The sequence below is a fragment of the Aethalodelphis obliquidens genome, unplaced genomic scaffold, assembly GCF_003676395.1.
Source record: "Aethalodelphis obliquidens isolate GAN/ISIS:26980383/991018 unplaced genomic scaffold, ASM367639v1 scaffold5, whole genome shotgun sequence".
Lineage (NCBI taxonomy): Eukaryota > Metazoa > Chordata > Mammalia > Artiodactyla > Delphinidae > Aethalodelphis > Aethalodelphis obliquidens.
In genome coordinates this window covers 55259050-55284875 of record NW_020837949.1, presented here as the reverse complement: position 1 = coordinate 55284875, position 25826 = coordinate 55259050, and the positions used below count along the sequence as shown (strand labels likewise).

At 34.0% G+C, this 25826-nt stretch overlaps 1 protein-coding gene across 13 annotated transcripts in view; it reads right to left on the bottom strand.

Annotated features, from left to right (window-relative positions):
• Positions 1 to 25826, bottom strand: part of AKAP9 (A-kinase anchoring protein 9) — a 145547-nt gene that overhangs the window by 11927 nt on the left and 107794 nt on the right. For 7 of the 13 annotated variants that reach the window (XM_027102404.1, XM_027102412.1, XM_027102414.1 and 4 more), the window contains 16 exons: positions 24582 to 24814; positions 23537 to 23656; positions 21786 to 21962; positions 20802 to 20906; positions 16264 to 16416; positions 15710 to 15889; positions 13634 to 14683; positions 11715 to 11855; positions 10735 to 11223; positions 10249 to 10312; positions 10038 to 10159; positions 9263 to 9454; positions 8813 to 9001; positions 5482 to 5626; positions 2323 to 2542; positions 1030 to 1180 (listed from right to left, as the gene is read on the bottom strand). In XM_027102404.1, coding sequence (XP_026958205.1) covers positions 1030 to 1180; positions 2323 to 2542; positions 5482 to 5626; positions 8813 to 9001; positions 9263 to 9454; positions 10038 to 10159; positions 10249 to 10312; positions 10735 to 11223; positions 11715 to 11855; positions 13634 to 14683; positions 15710 to 15889; positions 16264 to 16416; positions 20802 to 20906; positions 21786 to 21962; positions 23537 to 23656; positions 24582 to 24814 — 3731 coding nt within the window. The remainder of the gene's footprint in view (positions 1 to 1029; positions 1181 to 2322; positions 2543 to 5481; positions 5627 to 8812; positions 9002 to 9262; positions 9455 to 10037; positions 10160 to 10248; positions 10313 to 10734; positions 11224 to 11714; positions 11856 to 13633; positions 14684 to 15709; positions 15890 to 16263; positions 16417 to 20801; positions 20907 to 21785; positions 21963 to 23536; positions 23657 to 24581; positions 24815 to 25826) is intronic. The other 6 variants (XM_027102407.1, XM_027102405.1, XM_027102411.1 and 3 more) reach the window with 6 other exon arrangements.

Genomic DNA, 25826 nt, shown 5'->3' with positions numbered 1-25826 from the left:
ACCGTGCACCTAGAGCCCGTGCTCTGCAACAAGAGAGGCCACTGCAATGAGAAGCCCACGCACCGCAACGAAGAGTAGCCCCTGCTCCCCGCAACTAGAGAAAACCCACGCACAGCAACGAAGACCCAATGCAGCCAAAAATAAAAACAAAATAAAATAAATAAAGTTTAAAAAAAGAAAATAAAAGTATTTCTGATATAATGTGATGGGAGTTCCTGAAAACCTTTGAATTTTCCAATACCATACCACATAACTAAAAATAATAGGGCTTATGAGGAGAGCAGGTTTAGGGACAAACTACTCAAAACCTATAAAAATTTGTAATGATTAAAAAAATAGTAATCAATACCTGAGGAAATAACATGTCCTTGCTAGGTAGAAAGCTCACTGTGCCTGGAGGCTACCATCCATGGTGGACATTAAAAAAAAAAAACAAAAAACCCAAAAAAGTAACAGGGCAGAAAATCTGGATTCTGGCTACACAGTTTTTTAGCACAGAGCTAGCGAGTACCAGGATTATGTGGATAGAAGAAGAGCTCCGAGCCAGGGGGAACTGTTAAAGTGGCACTGCCTGCAGTACAACCTGCTTTGAGCTGTGAGCTGTGCAAGGCTCGGGTGTGCCTCTCTGGGAGAGAGCCCAGCGTCTTAAAATATAGTAGCAAGGGCTCCTGCTGCCAGAAAAGTATCGCTGCTCTCCTTCCCTAGGAGAAAACAGGAACCTGAACTACTTCTGCGTTAAAAAGACACAACTGCCATATTTATCAAATTATATATGCACTAATTCAAATTCCTAAAACACATGCTGTAGCAGAACAGTTTCTATGCATCCTTGGATGCAACAAAACAAAAAAAGATCATACCATTAGCAATTCCTGATAATACTTTAGATAACATTATAATATTCAACACATAGTGAACGACTTATTATACCTAATAATGAGTCTAAGGTCAACATTATAGGAAGAGGAATGTCTCTCTTCTATCACTGTGGATTTTTTCACAGATATTTAAAGACAAAGATAACAATACCTCAAGTTCTTCTTTATCCCGCTCTTCACTGCGTCCCAGCTTGGCTTTCTCTTTCTCCAAAGCCCACTGGAGCTCTCTGGACTTTTTCTGTTCACTTGCTAATGTGTCATTAAGCAAATGTACTTCATCCGTTTTATCTTTAACTTCCAACCTAAATCACAGAGACAAATGAACTTTCATAAAACTACTTTGACCAAGTATATTATTGACAGAGAACAGCTTCCACTGAAAAGTGGCGGCATATTATAAACTAGGTGGCGCTTCCTTGGTGACTCAGTGGTTAAGAATCCGCCTGCCAATGCAGGGGACATGGGTTCGATCCCTGGTCCGGGAAGATCCCACATGCCGCGAAGCAACTAAGCCCGTACGCCACAACTACTGAGCCTGCGCTCTAGAGCCCGTGAGCCACAACTGAGCTCACGTGCCACAACTACTGAAGCCCATGTGCCTAGAGCCCGTGCTCCACAACAAGAGAAGCCACCGCAATGAGAAGCCTGCGCACCACAAGGAAGAGTAGCCCCCACTCGCCGCAACTAGAGAAAGCCTGTGTGCAGCAACAAAGACCCAATGCAGCCAAAAATAAATAACTTAATTAAAAAAATAATAATAATAAAAAATAAACTTGCTAATAGGAAAATATAAACCTGCTAATAGGAAAATATAAACCATGTAAAGATTAAAGATTTTTTGACTGGGGTTCAGTCAAATTAACTGTTTCTAGTAATATAACTACTAGTTATTATTTACCATTGTAAACAATTTATTGTTACAAAATAATATGAATAAAAATTTCCTTTAACTTCTACTTAACATAAGAACCATTGTTTGTGTGTGAAAAAGTTCAAAATAATTGACTATACTTGTAATGTGTCCTTGGCAAGCAGAATATCTCAGTATTTACACCAACAAATTTATCCTTTTTACAAGCATTATCTTCAAAAAATTTTACATATTTTAGCTAACTAAACCATGAATTCCATTGGGATCATAAATATCACTACAAATTACTTGGTGGTAAAATGAAGGTCAAATTTATGTATCTTATACAACAACAAGTCTCAAACAGAACTGAAGCCACGTAGAGAATATGCCAAAATACCTAATCATGAGTTTATCATTTGGAAAAATTTTGGGTGCTTCCTTTCCACTGTAGTTTTTCCTATAAGTAACAGTTTTATGTTATTTAAATATTATATACAATGTTACATTTTTGTAAGATATGCACAATGTCTGTGACAAAAGTACTCCAAGTCCTTCACTAATACAGGTTTATAATTAGGAAGCCTGGCACACCTGAATGCCTCTAATTCCTTTAGGTGCTTATGCTGTGCCTTTAGTGTTGTTTCTAGTTCCAGTTTAGCTTGTGCAAGTTCACTTTTCAGTTCAGCAACCACCATTTTCTCAGAACTCAGTTGTTCCTGAAGTTCTGTTGCTCTGTCTTTCACACTGCTGAGCTCCACTTGCATCTCCAGCATTTGAGACTGCTTCTGCTGCATATTATATTCCAAGAGTTCTAAATGAAAAATTATTAATATTTAAAATATGATCTAGCAACTCATATTTGGCTTACATTTTGTTGATAATAACTGACTTGTTATTTAAGAGATTACTATAAAGTAAATGTGAAAAGATTACAGCCCCCAAAGTTAACTATTTATATAAATACATGTATATGCATATTTTCCTCATAGTGCTATATTGTCAAGATTTCAGAACTTTGTATAAATATATAAGGATGATAAAAACTTAACAATTCATTACTGGATACAAGACTTGAAATTAAAAAAAAACCTTGAGGTGTTCACATAATACTATAAATAGGAATTTATATTTGTTCATTCAGAATTTTGATAGCTCACACTAAAAAATTCCAATGGTTTTTGATAGCCGAAGTACTTGCAGGAGTCACCCCGTAACTCTGACTACAATGATTAGCACTGCTTGCTTGTTTCGTTCAGCCCTCCTTTGCAGACAGTCCCTAGGAATTTCATTATAACAAAAGTGGGAAGTCCAAACGCCAATTTGGATCACGGTTTTTTCTTTAAAAACATACCGTACCCTTGCTACATGTCTGTCACAATGAAAACCAAGTGAAATATTTAAATCCCTAAGGATAATAAATGAAAAAAATGTAATGAAATATATACATCAGGATCCATTTTTATAAAAAATATAAACTTATGTACATATGCACAATGAAATGTGTCTGGAGACATATTTCCTGGGTTTTAATAGTCATTAGTTTAGGATTTAGGAGATTCCAGGGGTGATTTTAACTCTGTTCTTCTGTTTCTCTATTCTACCCTAAATGTATTTTTAACTTAAAAAATTTTATCAAAGTTCATTACTTCCTATTACAATTCATATTACTGATGTCATGAGACAGGAATTACATTGGCTTTAGAGTATTCATGCTAAGTGAGACTTTTAAAACTATTTCTTAGAGAGTAGAGTCTAAGGATTTACATTTATAAATATGTATCTATGTGATACTAACTAAGCTTTCAACAGGGTCCTATTTAGTTAAGTAAAATACTAATAAATTCTCCAAAAATAATCTGCAATTAATCCTATGTCTAAATATAAGGGATATATTTAATTTGTAACCTCATTATACCTGTTTTCTCTAAAATATTTAAAGATATTTAAATTCTTCAGCTTTTCAATGACAAATGTGAGACTGGTATAACTTTCAAAACTGGCAAAAGTATAGGTGTTTCTACCTTTATATTAAACAGAAATGAAGACAAAGACATGTACGTGTCTTCACTAGATATGATGAAAAATTTCACTTTAATCTCTAATGATTTCCAGCTGCAGCTCAATTTAAGATTCCTCTATTGAAAAGTGAAAAGATTTGAACAAGCATACCACAAAAGCAAAAATCCAGCTAGCCAATAATCATACCACAAATAAGCCAATTCAGTTATTAGAGAAATGTAAATTAAAACCACAACAACAATCCACCGCATACCCACCAGATTGGCAACGAAAGGCTGACAATATCAATTTTTGGCAAAAATGTGAAGCAACAGAACTTTCATGTACTGCTAGAAAGTGCACAAATTGGTATGACCACTTCGGAAAACAGTCTGGCATTGTCTAATAAATTTGATGATATGTATTCTATGATCTAGCAATTCTACTCCTGGGTATGTATCCAGAAGACTCATGCATGTATGCATCAGAAACATGGCATAACAATGTGTAGAAGAGACTGAATTTAATAGCTAAAAAGTAGAAATAACTTAAATGTTCAACCGCAGAATGGATATATAAATTGTGAAATATTCACACAAGGGAATTCTATACAGTAACAAAAACGAATAAACTAGAGATAAATGTGGTAACGTAGAAGAATGTTATAGAGAGGTGAAAGAGACAAGACGCAAATATATACAGAGTGATAAAGTTCAAGAGCAAGAAAAACCTTAAACTTACGTGGTTTAGGAATATATAAATAGGCAGTTAAAAAATCAGGACAATGGTTACCTCCAGGGTACCACAGAGGAAGATGTGTTCTATATTACTACAGAGTAGCAGAAGGGGAATTCTGGAATACTTGACATGGATGAGGTTTCCACAGGTATTCCTTTAATAGTTTTTATACTGTATATTTTTGCATTTTTTGTATGTATGTTACAGTTCACACACACAAAAAAGGTATTAAAAAGAAATCGTTACTTCCATTGAGAATTTCTTTTTCTTTTAGGTTATCCACACATAGAGCTTCAAAACAAAGAAAGATAATGAACTTAATGGGTGAAACAACCTGATCAAGGCAATGCTTATTCATTTTAAATTAAATGTATCTGTTTATATGTCAGAAAATTGCTGTCTGTTGGATTAAAGTATTCTGTAAGAGTTAACCATCATTCTCTTTCCACACATAGTTAACTGAAGCCAATTTCAACCTCTACAGGAGATAAAAGCAAAGTCCTTTGATATTTTAAAGCATGTCCTTACCAGCCTGTCTGGTGCACACAGCATTTTTTCTCTTGCAACTGAGCAACAACCCCCTTACCTCCACTACTACCTCCTCCTCCCAAATTCAAGAAGTGCTGCTTTTAAGATGCAGCAATAAGCTTAGATGGCACAGCATAACTGAGCATTTTTTATTTCATTCCCAAACCTGAGAATGAGTTTTTGCCTGGTCAGAGAACCCTAATGTAAACAAGTATTTTTCAACTCTAAAAAAAAATTAAAAAAAATTATATATATGTGTGTATACAATATATATAGACACACACACACACACACACACACACATACGTATCTCTTAAGACAAATTGGACACCCCTTTAATCCCTGGAGTAATTAATGTAGATTAACTTCCTGATGTGAGAATGAGAAGAAAATGTGACTAAGAAAAAATGTGTTTTAACTGAATAATAATAAAGTGAAATCGTTTCACCTATTTGTGTCACCACATGAGCCTGTCATATAGCATACCTTGGCTTGGTTGATCATTCTCTTGTTCTCTTTTCAGAGTCATTTTCTTAACATTCATCTGAGCATGCAGTGCTTGAATTTCAGCTAACAAACTCCTTCTATCTGCTTTCTGGAGGCATTCCATGGCTGCTCGATATTCAATACCCTGTAAAAAAAAAAAAAATCAAGAGAGATGTAAAAACAATAAAATTAACAACCAGGAAGTCTGAAGAATGACATGCTAAAATTTTGGGAAGATGTTACTAACGTTCTCTTCCTGCTCACTGGGATCTACTTTTTAGATAATAGTTTCCACGTTTATTTCAAAATTCTTTAAACACACAATAAAACATGATGAATAATATAATAAACACCCATGCACTTAGCCTAAGAAACAGCCCTTATACAGCTGAAGTCTCCTGTGTACAACTCCCTGAATACCTCCTCCTCTGCACCATCTGCTCAAGAAATAACCAAATTCTAAGTCTGGTGTTATTTTCATGTACTCTGTACATACACACACATATCCTAAAAAATATCCAGTTCTGTTTTAAAACTTTATATAAACGGCATCATACTGTATTCATTTTTGTTTAATTTGCCTTCTTCACCGAACATGTTGGTGAACCATCCTGCCTGACACATACAGCTCTAATTCACACTCATTTTCAATGTTATATAGTATTCCATAGTATGAATTATATAGCACATTTTATTTGAGCATCTTTTCATATATTTATTGGATACTCTCTATTTCTTCCATGAGCACATATCTATATCACTTGTCCATTTTTCCACTGGTTGTTTTATTCTCATTAGATATTTGGTCTGTAGATTTATTTTCTTGTGGTATTTCTGTCTGGCTTTAGAATCGGAACAATATTGTCCTCATAAAATGAGCTGGGAAGTGTTCCCTTCTTTATTTTGCAAGAGTTTGTGAAGAACTGGTATTAATTCTTCTTTCAACATTTGGTAGGATTCACTAGTGAAGTCGTCTGATATTGAACTTTACTTTGTGAGAAGTTTTAAAATTACTAATTTAACTCTTTGTTATACATTCAGATTTTCTATTTTTTCATGACTTAGTTTTAGTAGTTTGCATACTTTTAGGAATTTGCCCATTTAATGCCACTGTAAATAATTATTTTTAAAATTAAATTTTGGACTTATCTGGTGGTCCAACAGTTAAGACTCCATGCTTCCATTGCAGGGGGTGTGGGTTTGATCCCTGGTCCGGGAACTACGATCCCATATGCCGTGTGGCGTGGCCGAAAGTAAATAAATACATAAAATTACATTTTGTTTGTTGTTGAGAAATAAGATTTTTACATCTTGATCTTACATCCAACAACATAACCAAACTTTCCTATTGATTAAAAAAATCTACATGTGTAGATTCTCTTTAGTTTTCTATATAAGTGGATGAGGGGTCTTCCCTATTCCTACCCTTATTTAATTTCTCTTGCTTTTCTTTTCTAGCTAGATCTTTAGGACAAGGTTGAGCAAACTACTTAACCCTTTGTTAAGGAATGTTTTTAACATTTAACTATCAGATATGATGCTTGTTGTAGTTTTTGCAAGATATACCTGTTATATAGTTCATGAAATTCCTTTTTATTTTTAGTTTGTTATTTAAGGTGTTTTAAAATATGAAATGCATTCATTCATTTGTTCACTGTATCTCTTGAGATGATCACTGGGGTTTTTTACCCTTTAATTTGTTAAAGTGATGAGTCACATGAATTTTTCTTAATGGTATGCTATCTTTGCATCCCTGGATAAGTATATGGTGATTGTGTCTCTAAAAAATACGCATTGGTGGATTTGGCTTGTTAATATTTTGTTTAGGATTTCTGCATCTATGTTCATGAATAAAATAGGCCCATAAAGTTTCTTTCCTGTATTATCTTTGTCTGATTTTGGTAACAGGGTTATACTAGCTTTCTAATAAAAAGGGCGTTTCTCCAATCATCTTACAATGGGAGCACAGATACATACATACATACACACACACACACACACACACACACCTTTAACTATTCATTTGTTGATGGACATTTAGGCTGCTTCCATATCTTGGTAACTGTAAATAATGCTGCTATGAACTTTGGAGTGCATGTATCTTTCTGAATTAGTGTTTTTTTTTGGATATATACCCAGGAGTGGAATGCTGGATCTGAATGAGCTTTCATAAGCAAATATCTGCCCATTTCACCAAAGTTTTTGAATTGATGTAAAATTATTCATAGTATTCTATTACTTTTATATCTCAGCCATATCTGATAAAGTGTGCTTTATCATTTTCCGTAACCTATTCTCCAGAAAAGTTTCTATTTTATTAACCTTTCAAAGAATCAACTTTCAAACGTGTTTATGTTCTCTACTGTACAAGTGTATGCATTTCACTAATTTCTTTTTTCCTTATTACAGTTGAGCCTCATTATTTGTGAATTACATATTTAAGAATTTGCCTACTCATTAAAATTTATCTGTAACCCTTAATTCAATACTTGCGGTGCTCTTAAGTTTACTCTCCTACATGTGCACACAACAGCAAAAAATTTAAATTGCCACATGTGCATGTTCCTAGCTGAAGTCGAACAAAGTGACACTCTGCCGCCTTCTTTCATCTCTTATACTATAAACAAGTGTCCTGTTTGCCATCTATTTAGTGCTGTATTTTTGATACTTTTGTGCTTTTTATTGGTGATTTTGCTGTTTAAAATGGTCCCCAAGCATAGATATGAAGTACCATCTAGTATGCCTAAGCATAAGAAGGCTGAAAGATACATTACAGAGAAAATGCATGTGTTAGAAAATCTTTGTTTAGGTTTAAGTTATAATGCTGTTGGCCATGAGTTCAACGTTAATGAGTCAACAATACATAGTAAATAGGGTGTCTTTAAACAGAAACACACATAAAACAAGATTCTGTATTGACTGGTTGACAAAAACGTCATCACCAGGTGCTCACAGAAGCCTACCCCCACCCCCCCATCTTATTTCCCCTGGTGGCAATAGCTCAACATTCACAGCAGCTTTACGGAATGTAACTACTGCAAATAATGAGAACTGATGGTATTTTATTCCTTCTATTTTCTTTGGACTTATTTTGTTACTCTTTCTCTAACTTCCCAAGTTGGATATTTAGCTCATTAATTTTTAGTCTTGCTTATTTTCTAACATAAGAAAAACATTTAAGGTAATAATTTTTCTCCTAAATATTCTCAGTGGTTCCTGTTAAAATTTTAACCTTCAGACTTACTCTAAAACTAATCAATAGCTCATTTTCTCATTACTATTAAAAAGCACTCTTTGTTTTAAAGTTTGATTTAAAGTTTCATTTTGATACCTGTTCTTGTATTCTCTGTTCCAAACAGTTTAATAATTCAACTGCATCTCTAGTACCTAGAGCTGTCAGCTCAGTCTGAAATGCAGCTAGTAAAACACCGTGCTCCTTTAAGAAAACCTGCTGAAGAGCAAGCAGAAGTTCACCTCGCCAGTCAGAGGAGCTCTCATGAGATTGAGAACTATCATAAACCTATAAAAAACAAAAGTTAGTTTTCAAATAAGCATGTTTAAGAACTGTTCTAAAAATGCTACCTGTCTACTAACCAAAATCAGTATTAGAAGCCTAAGAGGATACAGATTTATTTTCAAATGTGCAACTTGGGGCATTTAAACAGTATATAGAAATTCATGTGAAAATACATCATAAAAGACAACAATTTATTTTGTAAAGTGACTTATTATTGATAAAAATCATATAAAGCTCTTTAGATGCGTAATATTCTTTGAGTACCTTGGCTTCCCTTTGCATTTGCATTTTGGTAATCAAATCCTTAAGAGATGAGATTGTACTGAGGTAAGCTCTTCTCTCTTCTAGCCAAGACTCTGAAGCTTGCTGAACAGAATGGTCTTCTCCGTCACTACAGGGAGACTCAGTAAGAGAGAGCACCTGCATGCCTTCATTATGGACAGCTCTCAGTAATCCCTAGAAACCATAACCCAAAAGCCAGAATTAGGACATTTTTTCAAAGACTGCAAAGTCAGACACGAAAAGAGAAACAAATTTTAGCATAGTTTTATCCCAGTTAGACTGATTTAGAAAAACCACTGCAGAAAGGAAACACCAGCCTACCATTACTGAATGTCTTCTTCCTATGGAGGGGTAAGCCAATCCCAGAAGACAGCCTATGACTTTGTGTAGCTCTCATCTCTAAGTTCCACATTTACCTAATGTGCTCTTCCTGGATTTAATTATTAGACACTAATTTGACCAAAAGAAATATGTAGGAGATAAGCTCTAGTCTTTGAGACTGCTTTAATAATTTTGGCAAACAAAAATATTAGGAATAGAAATTTTAAAAAAATCTTTATACAAATAACTATTAAATATACTGTACTTTATTATCTGCAGAATACAGAAATAAAACTAGAGCCCCAAGGTTCCTTCTAGCTATGCAATTCTCTATTCAGAGAGATCTTACTATAGTATAGATCTTCTATACTAACTTCTAATAAACTGCTATGTTCAATGTAGAAAGTTTTACTAAAAGATGTCTGCCTTTTAGTACCTTTATTTTCTTTGGAAATGAATCTGTTGAACTTTCACCTTCTTCGCCTCGGCCTTCTGATGCTGTGTCAAATCCCTGACTTTGTGTAAGATAAATTCCCTGACCCCAGTCTGATCCAGAATCTAAAATAAAGAAAACCATTGACTATTAAAGAGAAACAAACTCTTTTTAAACAAGTACTACACAAATTCTAGAAATTTATATAACCTACCACTGGAACATATTTCTCTACTTTGGTAAGCATCGGAATGTGTTAACTCAGGAACTGAGGAGCCCTAATCAGAAAAAAAAAACAAAAGAAGATAACATTTTTTTGCTTTAATAAAAACAGGATCCAATGAATAGTTTTATTCTTTTGTAATGCTGTCAAAAAAGAAAAAAACAATTAAATATGTCACACCTTTCACAATAAATGAAATATCCATGGTTTACAGTAAGTCTTTAATTTTTTTCTTCATGGATATTACCATAATAATAAGAGACATTAATAAATTAAGGAATGATAACATTGGGTTCTAAATCTGCACAGGAGCTTGGTGGAACATTATTATTTGACTCTACACAATGCAAAGATTTTAAATTGTAATTTTATCATAAAGAAGAGATTGCCCCAAATTTCTTTGTCTCTTTAAAAACATAAAATTCTGGGGAAAAAAATCATAGAATGTTGAAAAAACACATTATGAAAACCAAATACCTCTTTAGATCTCAGACACTGTATCACTGACTTCAAGGTACCACATTCCTCTGTCAGTAACTGAATAGCAACATAGTGATCTCTCTTTAAGGTTTCAGTTTCTGAAATATGTCTGGATTCCATATCCAGAATCTCAGCGGCGTGTAGTTCTTGCATCTGCTCAATTTTTTCAGTAAACCGATTAATTACTTCAGTGACTTCCTCCGATGAACATTCACTCCGTAAATCAATTTGGATTCCTGCATTTCTAACAAGAATTTGTGGAGTCTGATTGCTGCTGTTGAACTTGAGAGCACCATCTGTCTGTGATGCAGAGCTTTTACCCACTTCTATAGGAAGTGGCTCTAACGTGCAGAACTTTCTGTTTTCTTGTACCTTGGTATAATCTTCTTTTTCTAAGAAGTAGGATAATTTCTCTTCTGCCTTTTTGAGTTGATCCCTAACTTGGCTTAAGTCTTTCTGGAGGAATGCCATATTTGTTTCTTTTACCTAAAACATAATGAATAGAACAGTAGAACATTCAGTTAAAAATGTCACATGTAGAATTTAGGGTAGAGAGGAGAGTGTAATTCATGCTAATATGTTCATTTTCCTCAGAATAACAGGAAAAACATTTCAGAAACACTCACAGTTTTCATCTATATTCACATATATGTATAGTCACAGATTACCACAGAAGTGAAATCATTTGATCAGCCTCTACTTTTGGTTCTCAGGGGATATACAGTACTCTTTAACATGTCTTTCTCCTCTTTCATTAACAGACTAGAGATTAAAAGCATCCCCCTAAAAAAGATTCCAAGGAAAACCAAAGAAGAAAGATGACAGTAACGAAATTATATAATACCTTTTCATCAAATTTACAAAAGTTTTTTCCTAGCTGTTAAGTTATAGATCTGGGTTTGTTTTCATATAAGAGAATATACACTTTGAAATAAAATTAAGATAGGTAGAAATTGGAGCTATGTTACTTATTTTACCAAAAGCTCTTCTTGAAGTTCTTCTGCCTTCTCTTTATAACTGGCAAGTTCTTCTTTGGTAACTGCTGACTCAGCTGTAAGAGTCTCAAATCGACCAAAAAATTCATTTTCTTCACTGGTATGAATCAGCTCAGTAGTTGTCTAAATGGCAGTGGAAAACATGAACACATTATTTTCAAAAAACAAAGCCAAGTTCAAGGTACTTGTGCATTCCAATAAAACTTTTTCAGGAAAGACTGCTTATCAGATAAAAGGGGTTAAAATGATCCATGTTCTTTCAACAAATAGGGAAACTCTTCACAACCATCATTTTATATTCTTTCTTTATTTCTTTATTTTTTTGGCTGCATCGGGTCTTCACTGAGGCACACGGGATCTTCGCTGAGGCATGCGGGACCTTTCAGTACGGCATGCGGACTTCTCTCTAGTTGTGGCGTGCGGGTTTTTTTTCTTTTTTTCTCTTCTCTAGCTGTGGCGTGCAGGCTCCAGGGTGTGTGGGCTCTGTAGTTGTGGTGCACAGGTTTAGTCGCCTCACGGCATGTAGGATTTTAGTTCCCCGACCAGGGATTGAACCCACATCCCCTGCATTGGAACGTGGATTCTTTACCACTGGACCACCGGGGAAGTCCCCATTTTATATTCTTGAGACAGTAAGAAAAGAATGATATTTCTGGGAATGAAAGGTAAATCATGTCATTAGAACATATCCTAAAATTTTATAATTAATGAAAATAGTTTACCCATTCAAAAAAGTTTCATATTTATATCACTTTCCTCAAAAGATACCACGTGTTACTTTAGAAGTTTTATATATATGGAAAGTCACATTACTATTTTATTTTATTTATTTTAAAATATTTATTTATTTTTGGCTGTGTCGGGTCTTAGTTGGGGCAGGCGGGATCTTTGTTGCAGCATGCAGGATCTTTTGTTGAGGCGCATGGGCTTCTCTCTAATTGTGGTACGTGGGCTCAGCAGTTGCAGCGTGCAGGCTCCAGAGCACATGGGCTCTGTAGTTGTGGCTCATGTGCTCAGTAGTTGCGACATGCGGGCTTAGCTGCCCTGTGGCATGTGGGATCTTGGTTCCCCGACCAGGGTTCAAACCCGTGTCCCCTGAATTGGAAGGCGGATTCTTAACCACTGGACCACCAGGGAAGTCCCATCACGTTACTATTTTAAATATCATTTACAGTAATTTATATAGTTCTAGTGAGCTAGGAGGAAAAAGCCTAGTAAATGGAAAGAATTGTTATCCTTTACAAAATAAATATTTATAGAATCCTAATATATCAGTTAATTTCTGGTGTTCAGATAGGACTATACATTAACTTCTCAAAATTATAAATATATAAAGTGAGAATTTGAAAATTAAAGTCCTTTCACACCTGTCCTATCCTATGCTAAGAAATAACTGTGATTTCAGATCTTTACATAAGTAGACCTAAAGGGGTGAAAGGATGAAATCTATTATGAGGCATAAAATCTGCAAAAGTGAATGACTTAAGACTCATACATTAATTCACTAGAACACTAATATATTTTGACATTTTCATTACTTAAAAGGAATGATGACCACTTAACATGCATGTTAGAGGAAAAAGGAAAAAACCCACACAAATTCCAGAGGACATTTGCTATACTTAACATTTCCAAGTTTCTTCTGACTGCTCTACTTAATGACTATGGTAGTGAAATAAATATTGTGATTTTAAGACCACAAAATATAGCTTGTATCCATTGTTCTGGTGATAATAATGACTGTATGGAATGGTAATATTTTTTATAAAAACCCTTTATATATGAATCGCTAGATGTAAAGAACACTGTATTTAATAAATCAGCAGTAAGTTTAAGGAACAGGGAAAAGAGAGTTAGTTTCTTGGGGTATTTAAGTGGAAAAAAATCAAATACAAACTAACCTTGAGAACTTCAAAATCTCCTAGAGGGCTTCTTTTCCTTTCTTTGCTTCCCTGTTTTTTCTCATTGTCCTCCAATAGCTTCTGTAGCTCTAGTAGCTTCTTTTCTTTTTCCAAAGCATTTTTTTCTGCAGTTTCTACCTGCATTTCAACCACCTGGCTTTCTAATTCTGATATTCTCAAGGTCAGTGCTGACACATTTGACTCCACCTCATTTTCCGTTAGTTGGTTTAAATTCTGTGTATTTGTTCCTCCAGGTTCTGGTGAAACTGCTTGTTTATCTTGACAGAATTTTGCATATTCTTTAACTGCTTCGAGTTGGACCTGACTCACAAGAGCAGCAGCCACCTTTTCCTCAAGTATATTTTGCAGGTTTGCCATCTTCTTTTTCAGTGCTTCTTTTTCAGACTGGCCTTGCTCCTGCAGGTCCTTTATTTGTTTATGACATTGGGTAAGTTCTAAGTCCTTTGCACTCACAGTGCTCTCAAGTTGTAGCACCTGTGTTTGCAAGCTGCTTATGGAAACTTTGCTGTTTTCTTCAAAAGATTTGAGGTAAGTCGGATTTTCTAGGGGTTTATGAGCACCCTCAGTAAGGACTACTTCTAGTCCAGGTTTGTTTCTGCTCAGACCATCTACAGCCATGTTAACACTTTTCTCTGGTATACTATGGATTTCTTCCATATTTTCACGTTCTCTCTTTAAGCTACATAATTCTTGTGTTAGCTGGTTCATTTTTAAATTGGTTTCTTTAAGTACACTTTTTGTCAAGGCCATTTCTTCATTAGTGGTTTCTACTTGCTGTTCCAAAGCCAGTTTTTCAGCTATTACTATATCCAACTGATGTTTTAAACTATCTGCTTCTTCTGGGAGAGAATTAGTAACCACCGATGTCTTCTGTTCAATATTTGCCAATTCCTGTTGAAGCTTTTCAATCACTTCATTGAGCTGCTCAATTTCTTCTTCTCTATTTTTCTTCACACGTTCTTGATCACTCATCAAACATTCTATCTGGGTTTCAAGATCCCTTATTAGTTCATTTTTTTCTTCAATAACCTATTAGTTAACAAAAAAGGAACATATACAATAAATATGTATTTATATTTAGGGAATTTTATTTTATTTTAGGGCAGGATCTTAAAGTGTTGATCACACACTCAAAAATAATTTACTTCTCAGACATCCTAAATTAATTTTAATATAGACCAACAGTCCTCCATCACATCAAACAAGGACCTTATTTAGAACATCATTCAGAAAGTCATTAAACATAAAGTAATTTAGGCATTTAATAGATGATTTCCTATACGTAAAATAGTCAATATCAATACAATCTAATTGAAAAGGATGCAGTATTGAAATATAACAGTCTATAACAGGATAAAGTACTGAAATAAAAGTCTAAAACAGTGCTCAAATGTCATTATCTTATTTAGCTCACACAAAACAGAAGAATTTTTAATAGATTTGGTTAGAGTCATATGATGAAATCTGAGTCACCAGAGACTCCCTATAAAACATCAAAAATCTTTGACAATGTTAGGAAGGGATAAACATATACATAGCTTGTTAAACCAGTATGTCTTATTAAAATTAAATTAAAATTAATGGGTAAAAGAGAATTAAAGTTTTACTTGGTTTTTATATTCACAAAGAAACTGAAAAATAACCATCTTGCCCTTTAAAATTCTAGCTTAGCCACTATGGAAAACAGTATGGAGGTTCCTTAAAAAACTGAAAACAGAGCTACTATATGATCCAGCAATCCTACTCCAGGGCATGTATCCACAAAAGACAAAAACTCTAATTTGAAAAGATACATGCACCCCAATGTTCACAGCAGCACAAATTACTATACATAAAATAGATAAAGAACAAAGATTTACTTTATAACACAGGGAACTCTGTTTAATATTTTGTAATGACCTATAATGGAAAATAATCTGGAAAAAAAAAAAACCTAGATCACTTTGCTGTACACCTGAAACTAACACAATATTGTAAATCAACTATACTTCAATAAAAAATAAAAATAAAATTCTAGTTTAAATTATTTCATGTAATAATTTTAAATTAGTGTACCTTGTTATCTGTTGTAATTTTAAGTTGATGCTGAAGTTTCGTAATTTGCTCATTCAATTGGTCAATTTCTACCTCTTTTTCCTGCATTATTTGAGCAAATTTCCCAAATAGTACATGTTGGTCCTGGGTAGAGATAGGATCAGCTTGCTTTATGGCAAATCCCAGTTTCTCCATTTCATCCTAGGAACAAAAATAACCATCCCAGTTGGATAGGGCATTACACGTGATTTTCGGAACATTCTGTCAATTAAGTCTTACCAAGCTATAGCATCTAAAACATACAAATGAAAAAAAAAATCAGAGCTATTATATAATTATTGTAAATCAATAATTCTTAAAATGTTTTGATAAAGGTCTCCAAAAGTTTTCATTTCTGATGAATTCAAATGTTTATTTTGGCTTGAAGATAAATTCCACGCAAATCCATCTGCAGCTAATGTTCCTCTTTTAAGTATTATTTAGCGGCTGGATTTAGCAAATGCTTAATACTACAACTACTACACAAGACAAAAACAATGAATTATTTAGAGGCAAAGTTTTCCTTAAGTAATTACCTTAAATAATTTGTTTTCTTGTTCAAGTTCTTGTAGGCGGGTAGTAGATTCCTTTTTCTGTATTTCTAATTGCATATGTAGTTGCTGGACTTCTTCATTCTTATTTTCCAGTTCTTCTCTGAACTGTTCTAACTGTTCTTCTAAGTTTGTGATCTTTGATACCAAAATTATCAAAAGGAAAGAGAAAAAACTGTTCATACAAATGTTTATTTGTCAAGAGAGAATGACAAGTGCTGTATTGGCTCTATAGTATATATGCTTAAAACACGTGAGCCATGAGAATAAAGGAAAGGGGTTTCTCTAAGCCAGATGTAACTGTGTGGTTTCTAGACATTTTCAAACTAAACACCTTTAAACCATCCTGCCCAGAGCAAAGACGAGACCTTCAGAGGAAGGATACAAGGAGCCATTTCCTACCTAAAATTATCCTCTGATAAAGCATAAAAGAGTCATGGGAGGAAGGAAAAGAGTCCACATTTTAGATCTTATTTTATGTTAAATTAATTGCTATTAAAAATGCTCAAGAAAGCTGTAGAATTAGGTCAGTTATTTTAGCCACCAAGTGAGATTAGCTCAATTTACTCCATATCAATACTTAACCCAATGAAAGGTTTGGCAGCCACATGCCTTATTTGAGCAGAAGGAAGCAGAGGTAGATGCTAAGAGCAAGAGACCCTTAGGTCTGAAATAACAGAAACTTAAAGAGTAAGTTAGTAAAACCATTTTAGGAGAAAATTAGAGTGTTCCTATATGTAGGACAACTGAAATTCAGCTCATTTCTGAGCACAGATTACCACTAATGGTAAAGCAACTGCTCTTTGATGGCTATGTAGAGACTGAAACTAATGATGAATATTAAGAGTTTGGTTTAATATTTGGGTTTGGTTGAGGAGAGGAACAGTCATTTAGCTCAATGCTTTGTAGCTTCTTAATACATTTTTAATGAATGGATTTTCAAATGTGTATTTACCTATGATCAAAATTGCTGCATTAAAAGCAACCTAAGACATAAGAGCAGCATTTAGTGGCAGCTGGCTCAGAAAGTACATATAAAACATTTATTACCTTAGAACTTGGAGCATATTCTGATTACACACCGATACGTAATCAGAATCATATCTTAGCATTAGCAAGACAAAGACCTTCAGAATCATTTAGCCTAATATTTCATTAATAGAAATCATACTGATATTAGTAACAATAGCCATCATTTATAGACAATTTATTGTTAGGCACTGCATAAGATGCTTTATATGTATTATTTTTTAAAAAACCCTATAACAACTTTATGAGATCTTTACTAGGATTATCTCCATTTCAGAGATGAGGAAGGGGGTCACTGAGAGAGGAGCACCTTGACCTGCAGTCACAAGGCCAGTATGTGGAAGCCAGTTTTTGAACCTCAGGAGTTTACCTCTGGAAGCTTACATTCTTAACTATCATTTATCCTGCTTCTAATAACTAATGTCTAAAACATATTTAAATAATTTTCTTTAACACTGATATTAAACTCAGTAGGCACACCTTAAATATAGTTAGTAGATGTGCATATATAATTATCAGGTTAGTTTGCTGAAAATTGTGATGATTATATCTTCTTCAAAGTTACCTAATATAATGGTATTTACACTTATCCCTATCTTCTATGACTACGTTTGATGACAAGTTATTATTTCAACACATACATAGATATTTAAGTTCAAAATTACTGCCCTTGCCCTGCCTCACCTGATACTTATTTTCTTTTTTGATAAAACAGTTTATGGTCAAATTCTTAGCCTTAATATTCAAAGAGTGGTCCCTGGAGCAGAAGTGGCCTCACCTGGGAACATGTTAGAAGCACAGATTCTCAAGCCCCACCCCAGACCTACTGAATCAGATTCTTCATTTTAACAAGATCCCCACGGGATTCATATGCACATTAAAGTTTGAGAAGCACTGGTCTAAAGCACTAACAATCCCATCATAAGTAGCTGAACTTGAGGCATCAAAACAGAGACTTCAATTCCCAAAATGACACTGTAAGGCATTCTCTTCTCTTACTCAGCAGTTGCAGTCCCTGGCTGTCTTATTACTGAGTCTATGACAACCAAAAACCAGAAAAATATTATTAAGGTCTAAAAATAGAATGGTAGCTTTCTGGTTTAACCTTGTTCTATTTTGCTACCAAATGATATCTAGATTGTTTGGATTACATTAATTTGCACGTATTTGTGTTTTAAGTATTCTTCTCTTTCAAATGTGTGTGTGTGTGTGTGTGTGTGTGTGTGTATGTATGTATATGTGTGTATACATATCCTAGTTAGATAGGAGATTCCTTGAAGATCGGTACTGGTTTTACAATTGGACAGTGGTGTTTTATAATTGGACAGTGGTGTTCTACACATAGGAGTTCAATAAATGTTGAATGACAGTCTATAATACTTCTCACCAACAGGGCAAAACATGCCCAGATGTTTTGGCAGTATAGCATCACAGGGCTCCAGAATCAGAGAAATCGAGGAGGAATTCTTGTTTAACCACTTACTGTGTGACTATGAGCAAGTTCCTTAACCTCTCTTAAGATCTGGTTTACTCATGTATAAAGTGGAAATATCAATAGAACCTATCCTCAGGGAGACTGCAAGGGTTAATGACATAAGATGTTTAAAATACTTAGCACTTTCTAGCACAGACTTCAACAACGTTAACTATTATTATTTACTATTGCCATTTGTAAGCCAGATCTCTTTAACTCTATAAAGAGCTAAAATCACCTTCACAGAGCTAAAACCTAACTGAAGGCATCTTTTTCTTAAAGAAATTCTTCCTTCTATTTCTCTCCACATTATTCTCCTTCTCTTATACATCCTGAAATTCCTATCTTCTAAGGTTTTCTTCTCTTTCTATTCATTTTGAATTTCTAAATACTGTAATAAACTTTAAAACAAAGTTTTACACAAACAGGCTATGAGAGTAGTAGGAAGTATCTCAGATATAATGACACATAGACATCTTATGTTTATACTATCAGATATCTGAAAACATTTGCCTAGTACAGGAGAGAATGCTTAAGAAGTTATTTTCATTAAAAGATATATGTTTCAATTTTACATTCCTATCTTTCCGTCTCCAGTTACTGAGTGAGTGGGTTCTGACAGAATACTTGTCACTGTTATTCAAACGTGAATAACAGTGACAAGTATTAGTAGACCAACGTTAGCCATCAGTTTAATTCTTTACTCATTCAACATGGCTGCCTCTGTTTCATCTGTAAAAACTGGGAGCTGGTTGACAGAAGCTCTCTAAGGCCTCTTGTAGTTCCAACAACTATGAGTCTAAGTAAATAGTAGGCAGTTATTGGATACTTACTTCAAGAAATTAAGGTGTTAAGTAGCATTAAATAAAATTCAAATGACAATAAAAATATAAAATTAGTAAACTTAATCAGTTATCCATAATCAATTATCATTGCCTTTGCAACCAGTTTTGGAGTTCCATTTTTTTAGAAAGCAGACAATTTATTTGATTATTTAGTGTAAGGTAAATCTTTAAATGTTAATTCTTTCCGAAACACACAGAAGTGGTTACGTATCAACAAAAATGTTCTCTGTCTCTCACATAAAAGCCAAAAAACAAAATAAATACGAATCTCTTAGATAAACATTAGTCAGTACTACGTGAAAATGAGAAAATAACCATTCTCATGGAAATGATCATTTCCATTAGTCATTTATATAGATGACTTTTTTCTCCTCCAAACTACAAGCTCTCCAAGCTATAGTTTTAGCTGACATCTAAATCATTCTTCTATTTTTCAAAGCACTCATTAACATTAATATACTGTTTACATTCAATAAGTATTTCTTAAAATACATCAAATGTCCTGATAAAATTATATGGAAAGAGATAAAAATGTAATTAAAAATTTTAAAACATTTAAAATATGATATAGCTAGACAACACAGAGTACAATATGCTTTAGAAAAACTAATTGTAGACAAAGGTTTAAATAATTAGGAACTGGAAATTACTGTTTCAAAAGTGCATTTTCTGGTTTTTTTTTTTTTGGAAAGGGAGGGAGTAGAAAAACATAAAAGAACTTTATAGAATTACTTTATTATTAATCTTTTGTTTTAAGAACATGTTTAGCACACTGTAAAAAGGCACTGTTATCTCCCAGGGCAATACAACTTAAAAAAAACCAAAACCCACAGCAAAGTAGCAGTAATTCAAAGCCTATGGTAAGGTCAAGAGGAAGATACTGCCTTGGGTCCAAACCCTACTATCTCTCTGCACTCTCCTCTTCACTGAATTCATACCTACCAAACCAGCCACCTTTTCCGTCCTCAAAACTTCCTCCCATGTCCAAGCGTTTTTACTTGTCCCCTCTTCTTCATTCCAGTTTATTTGTTCAAATGTTTACTGTCTTCCAAGTTCAACTTAGGCAATAAGCTAAGAAACTCTAAACTTTAGTTTTAGACCATAAACTTCATTCTAATCAAATGATATTTTCTAAAATAATTCAAGCCACACTTTGTCATTAAAAATAAACTTACCTCTTTTTCCTTTCTGTCTATGGCATCTCGCTCAGCCTGCAACTGTATTTCTAGAGACAATTCCGCTTTAGCTTCTACAGATCCAAACTGTCTTCGGTCCTCTACCTTTAAATATATAAGAATTTTCTCAAAATTTCAGACATTAAATACTGACTATCCATTTTAATTGGAGAAGCAGCAATTCTATTTCTCCAATTAGAAGTAGATAATCTACATTAGTGAATGATCAAAAGTTACAACATTCAGTCTTGAATGCATCTTATACAAATTAAGACAGGAATTGCTTGACAATCTTAAAATGCATTTCTCAGACAAAATGAAGGCTATCCCCTCAACTGCTCCCCTCCCAATTTCCTTATCCTGCTCTTCTTTCATTCATCTTTGCTTTCTGTAGCATAACAGGAACAGATCTCATTGCTTCTTAGTTTGGGGTAAAGCATCAGCCTAAACTGGTGCTTACAGCTTTTTCACTTTGCTATTATTTTAGAATCACAAACTTACTGCTGGTTAAAAGGGTAATTAATTCTTCTGGTTTAATTAATCTTTCTTTATCAGGACTCATATGCAAGGAACATTTGGAGATAAGAATAAACAGAAATGGTTATGATGTCAATGAAGACATCAAGATATATACACTATGCAATAATATCAACAAAGCATCATCAGTGATTTTTTTAATTAAACTGATGTTCGGGGCTTCCCTGGTGGCACCGTGGTTGAGAGTCCGCCTGCCGATGCAGGGGACACGGGTTCGTGCCCCGGTCTGGGAGGATCCCACATGCTGCGGAGCAGCTAGCCCCGTGAGCCACAACTACAGAGCCTGCACGTCCGGAACCTGTGCTCCGCAACGGGAGAAGCCACGACAGTGAGAGGCCCGCGTACCGCAAACAAAAACAAAAACAAAAACAAAAACTGATGTTCATGTAACTAAGAGTAATCCGTACTAAAACACTTGATAAAATTAACCAAAAGAAAATGTCACACCTTTTGAAAACTGTCCGTACTCATGAGTAAGGCTTGCTCCAATTCCCTTACTCTGAACTCCAGTTTCTCAATTTCTTCATTACGCTCCTGTATATCCCTCTGAAGCTGCTCTTTAGAGAGCAAAAGCTCACTGCACTTGTCCGTTTTTTCTTTCAGATGATTTGTTAACTGTTCAACCTGGAAATATAATAAGCAAAAACTGTAATGTTAAAAAAATGTAAGCATGTTAATAATATATCTATCCTCATTTCAAAAAGGATTTTTAGACGCTATGCTAATTTTATTTTTGATAAGGATAGTGCTATTGTCTCCCACTACAGCAACGTTTTCTGAGTTGATACATCTAAGCAGTACTAGTAAAAGAGAAATAATATTGCTTTCACCAAACCTTTTAAAAAAGTTCTCTTAAGACTAACAGTTTCTCTAGCTAGGAGGAACAACAATACATTTTTGAATAATGTTGAATTACAAGCTCTAATGGCACAGCCACACCAAAACCTAATAAAGAAAACAAGTTTACACAGTACTGACTTAACATTTATATGTAAGATAAGATGACCTAAAAAACTTTCATGGATTATGTTTTTCTTTCCACAAATGGTTATATCGATACATATAATAATACAATGGTTCTAAATACCCCAGGGATGGGAGGAAATTGAGGACCTTTAGTACAGTCACTTGGAAAGCTTTGCAGCCTGCAGATTCCACCAGCCCAGAACAGAGGTGAGAATACCAGGTGCTGAGAGGGATTTGTGCACCCTGAAAGTTTCCCTAAGTGATTCTGATATGCAGCACCATTCAAGTGAATGGCTCTGTGATGGAAGGATACAGGAAGGATCAATAAGATAGCTTGTGAAATTAGTTCCAATCAAGTGAGGAGAGAAAGCTTATTTAAAAAAAAGAAACGTGACGGTAAGAAAAAAAGGAATTCTCCCTTATTTCAGTGAGATACTTTCAGGAAATTATCTAAAAATGGCACTTATTCCTCAAAACATTAGAAGAAATGCAAGCTTACCTACAATTACAGGTTCAAGGATGACAGTAATAAAGCCTGAGGAGAAACTTTAACAATAAAAGGTGGACTAAGTTTGAAGTGAGGTCAAAAGAAAAGACAGTAAAGGAGGTAAAGCAAAATGGCACAATATACTGTTACAGTTAGATTTTTTTTTTTTTTGATCCTGAAAAAATCAGAAGCTGGGGACTCAGATCTGGCAAAGTAAGGAGAAAACAAACGGATCAATGATTTGGAAGAAAATCAAATACACACATCCTTCTTAGTTTCTTGAAGTTTCATGAATGAGGCGGCTCACTCTTTTTAAATATAAGAAAACAAATAGTAGGAAATGACAGGAAGTTCTAGAGCTTAAATATTCTTTTGAGTGTTAACGAACACACAGCTACTTTTCAAAATCTAAAAAGGTCAGGAACAAGATGAGTAACTATAAACTCTGTGGGGATTGATAACTTTTCTACTGCTCCAATAGATAAGGCTGTTCTACATCAGTTTCCTTCTATTAAATGAGAATGTAAATAACATTTTACTACAATGAGTTTATCGGTATTTTATACTTCTTTGGAATTTTTAGGGTTTCAAGAACCTTCTCATATTGAAGTAATATTTAAGTTTCTGATTTTGAAGATTTACATACAATAGAAAGAAGTCCTTTTAAGTTTTTTATTATATGCATCTTATTTTACACATAATATACAAATTATTGTATGGTAGACAGTATCAGTAAAATTCTTACCTCTCTAGTTTGATGTTCACTGATAGGCTGGAATCGAGGTACGACCTTAAGTTGCTGTTCTAGTTTCTGTATTTCCTGTTGGAATACATCTCTCTCGTGTTCTCTATCAATGGCTTGCTCCTGAAGTTTAATAATAATAGTAACTGAAGAAATAACATTTATTGAAGCTATTATTTCCCTTACTTCCCTTTAATTGTAGGCACAGTTTTGTTTGAAGACGAACAACTGATGATCACGGGAATACCCCAAACCAAAAAGGTTTAAAAAGATAGCATTTGTTGTATGGTACATAACCTATTACGGCTCTTCAACAAAAATTTAAGCATTTAAATGTAATCTGAAGCACAACACTTTTAAAAATTCAAGTAATGTTAAACACAGAATGAAATAAATATGTTCTTCTTAAAATGAATTTACTTTTTTGGAAGAAAGGAGGAATTCCACTATTAATTTAGTCATTAAACAAAAAAAAGTAGAACAAATTGTGTAGTAAATCAATTTCTTTCATTTTAATCTAGGTTACACCTAAAATTATAAAATGTGTAAGAATCTTATTCTATGATCTGTGAAGATAACACACGGCTTAAATGAAATCCCAAGGAAGAAAATCCATGTGAAATTAGAGACTTAACATCTTTTTGGAAGAGAGTAATGACACCATGACAACTGTTCCAGTCCTTTGCTTCCAGGGCACACTTGTTACCTGGGCTAAACATTGGTGGCCAATTAGCTTTTAGGATCCTAACTTGCTTTGGCTATTGGTTAAGAAAAAGACTAGGACAAACTTCTTAACTATGAATTTGGAAAGGCTAACTGGTAGGGCTTACTCATAATCTGCCTGTACTGCTTTTAATTCTGAAAGCTGCACAATAAAAATTACTAGAATTTTTAATCAAAATAGTACTTTTCAATTAATTAGTAGATGACACATATAGATGGAAATATTAGAATTTAAGAGTCCCTCCATAATTTAAAATCCACAACCTAGAAGAGCAGCAAGTAGCATTCCACTGAGAAAATTAATATTAATGTTGAGAATACTTACATCTAAAAATTTTCTCATTTTTTCTAACTGCTTTTCCAGTGCTTGGTTTTGCTGTCTTAAATCCATTAGTTCGGCATTTTTTTCCTGTTCCAGCTCTATAAATCTACTGACTTGTTCCTCGACATCTATTTCTAGAGCTTTCACTTGTTTTTGAAGGTCATCGCGTACTTTTTCAGCTTGACACTGTACCTCTAGTTTTTCCTTCATCAGTTTTTCTGTCTCCTGTAGTAATTCTGTTTATAAGTGAAAAAATATACTACATTAAATCACAATTAATGAATGATGTTATGATAGTGAAACCACCCATAACTGTATTCAAATTTTAACTTCATGAAATAAAGGAGACGAGTTTTACTTCAAACACATGTAAAAAAGGAAAATATTCTTATGAAAATATCAAAATAACATATTCCTATATAAGTAAGCAAGCTCGTATCAATAAAATTGTACAGAATTAACAGAAAGAATATGTCCTGTCACTAAAAACAATATTTTTGTGAAAAGAGCATAGTAAATGACCCCCTCAAAATCCACTTTCACTATAAGGAAAAGAGCAAAGTCTAACCAAATTCAAGCACAGAAAGAACTCACCTCAGGCAAAAATCAATTCATTTAAACCCATAAAGTCATTTTTATATGCATACACAATACACACAGAGATCAAATACTTTAAACCTTTAACCAAGGCAAGTAAGAGTTACAGAAAAGAAACAGAAATAGAATCAGAATTTCCTGTTAGCCTTACTCCTTATTAGAGCCACATTCCTGACTTAGTCTTGCATGCTCACATGTATGTGTATCACGGAAAAATTGACAAGTACGAGAGGTGTGGTGTGGTGCTTAAGAGCAGACTGTGGGTTCACATCCTAACTGCCACTTGTCTCTGCAACACTTAACATGATGTCCTTCAATTTCCTTATATGTAAACTGGGGACAGTAACAGTACTGATCTCTAAGAGTTATTGAGGAATCAAATGAGTTAATATATGTGAAGAACAGTGCCTAGACTATGGTAAGCACTACATATAAGTGTTAGCCATTATTAATATTAATCATATAATAATATATTACATATAGCAAAGTAGAACAATTCTCTAATGAAGAAAATGGAAGGAATATAACTCTAGAGTCTTTACACTAACTGGTCTGTCAACACTGTACTCAGGATTAGAAATCTACAGAAAACAGCTTTCCTTTTAAAACAATACTGATTTAGATGTTAATATAAAAGTTAATCAACCAGAA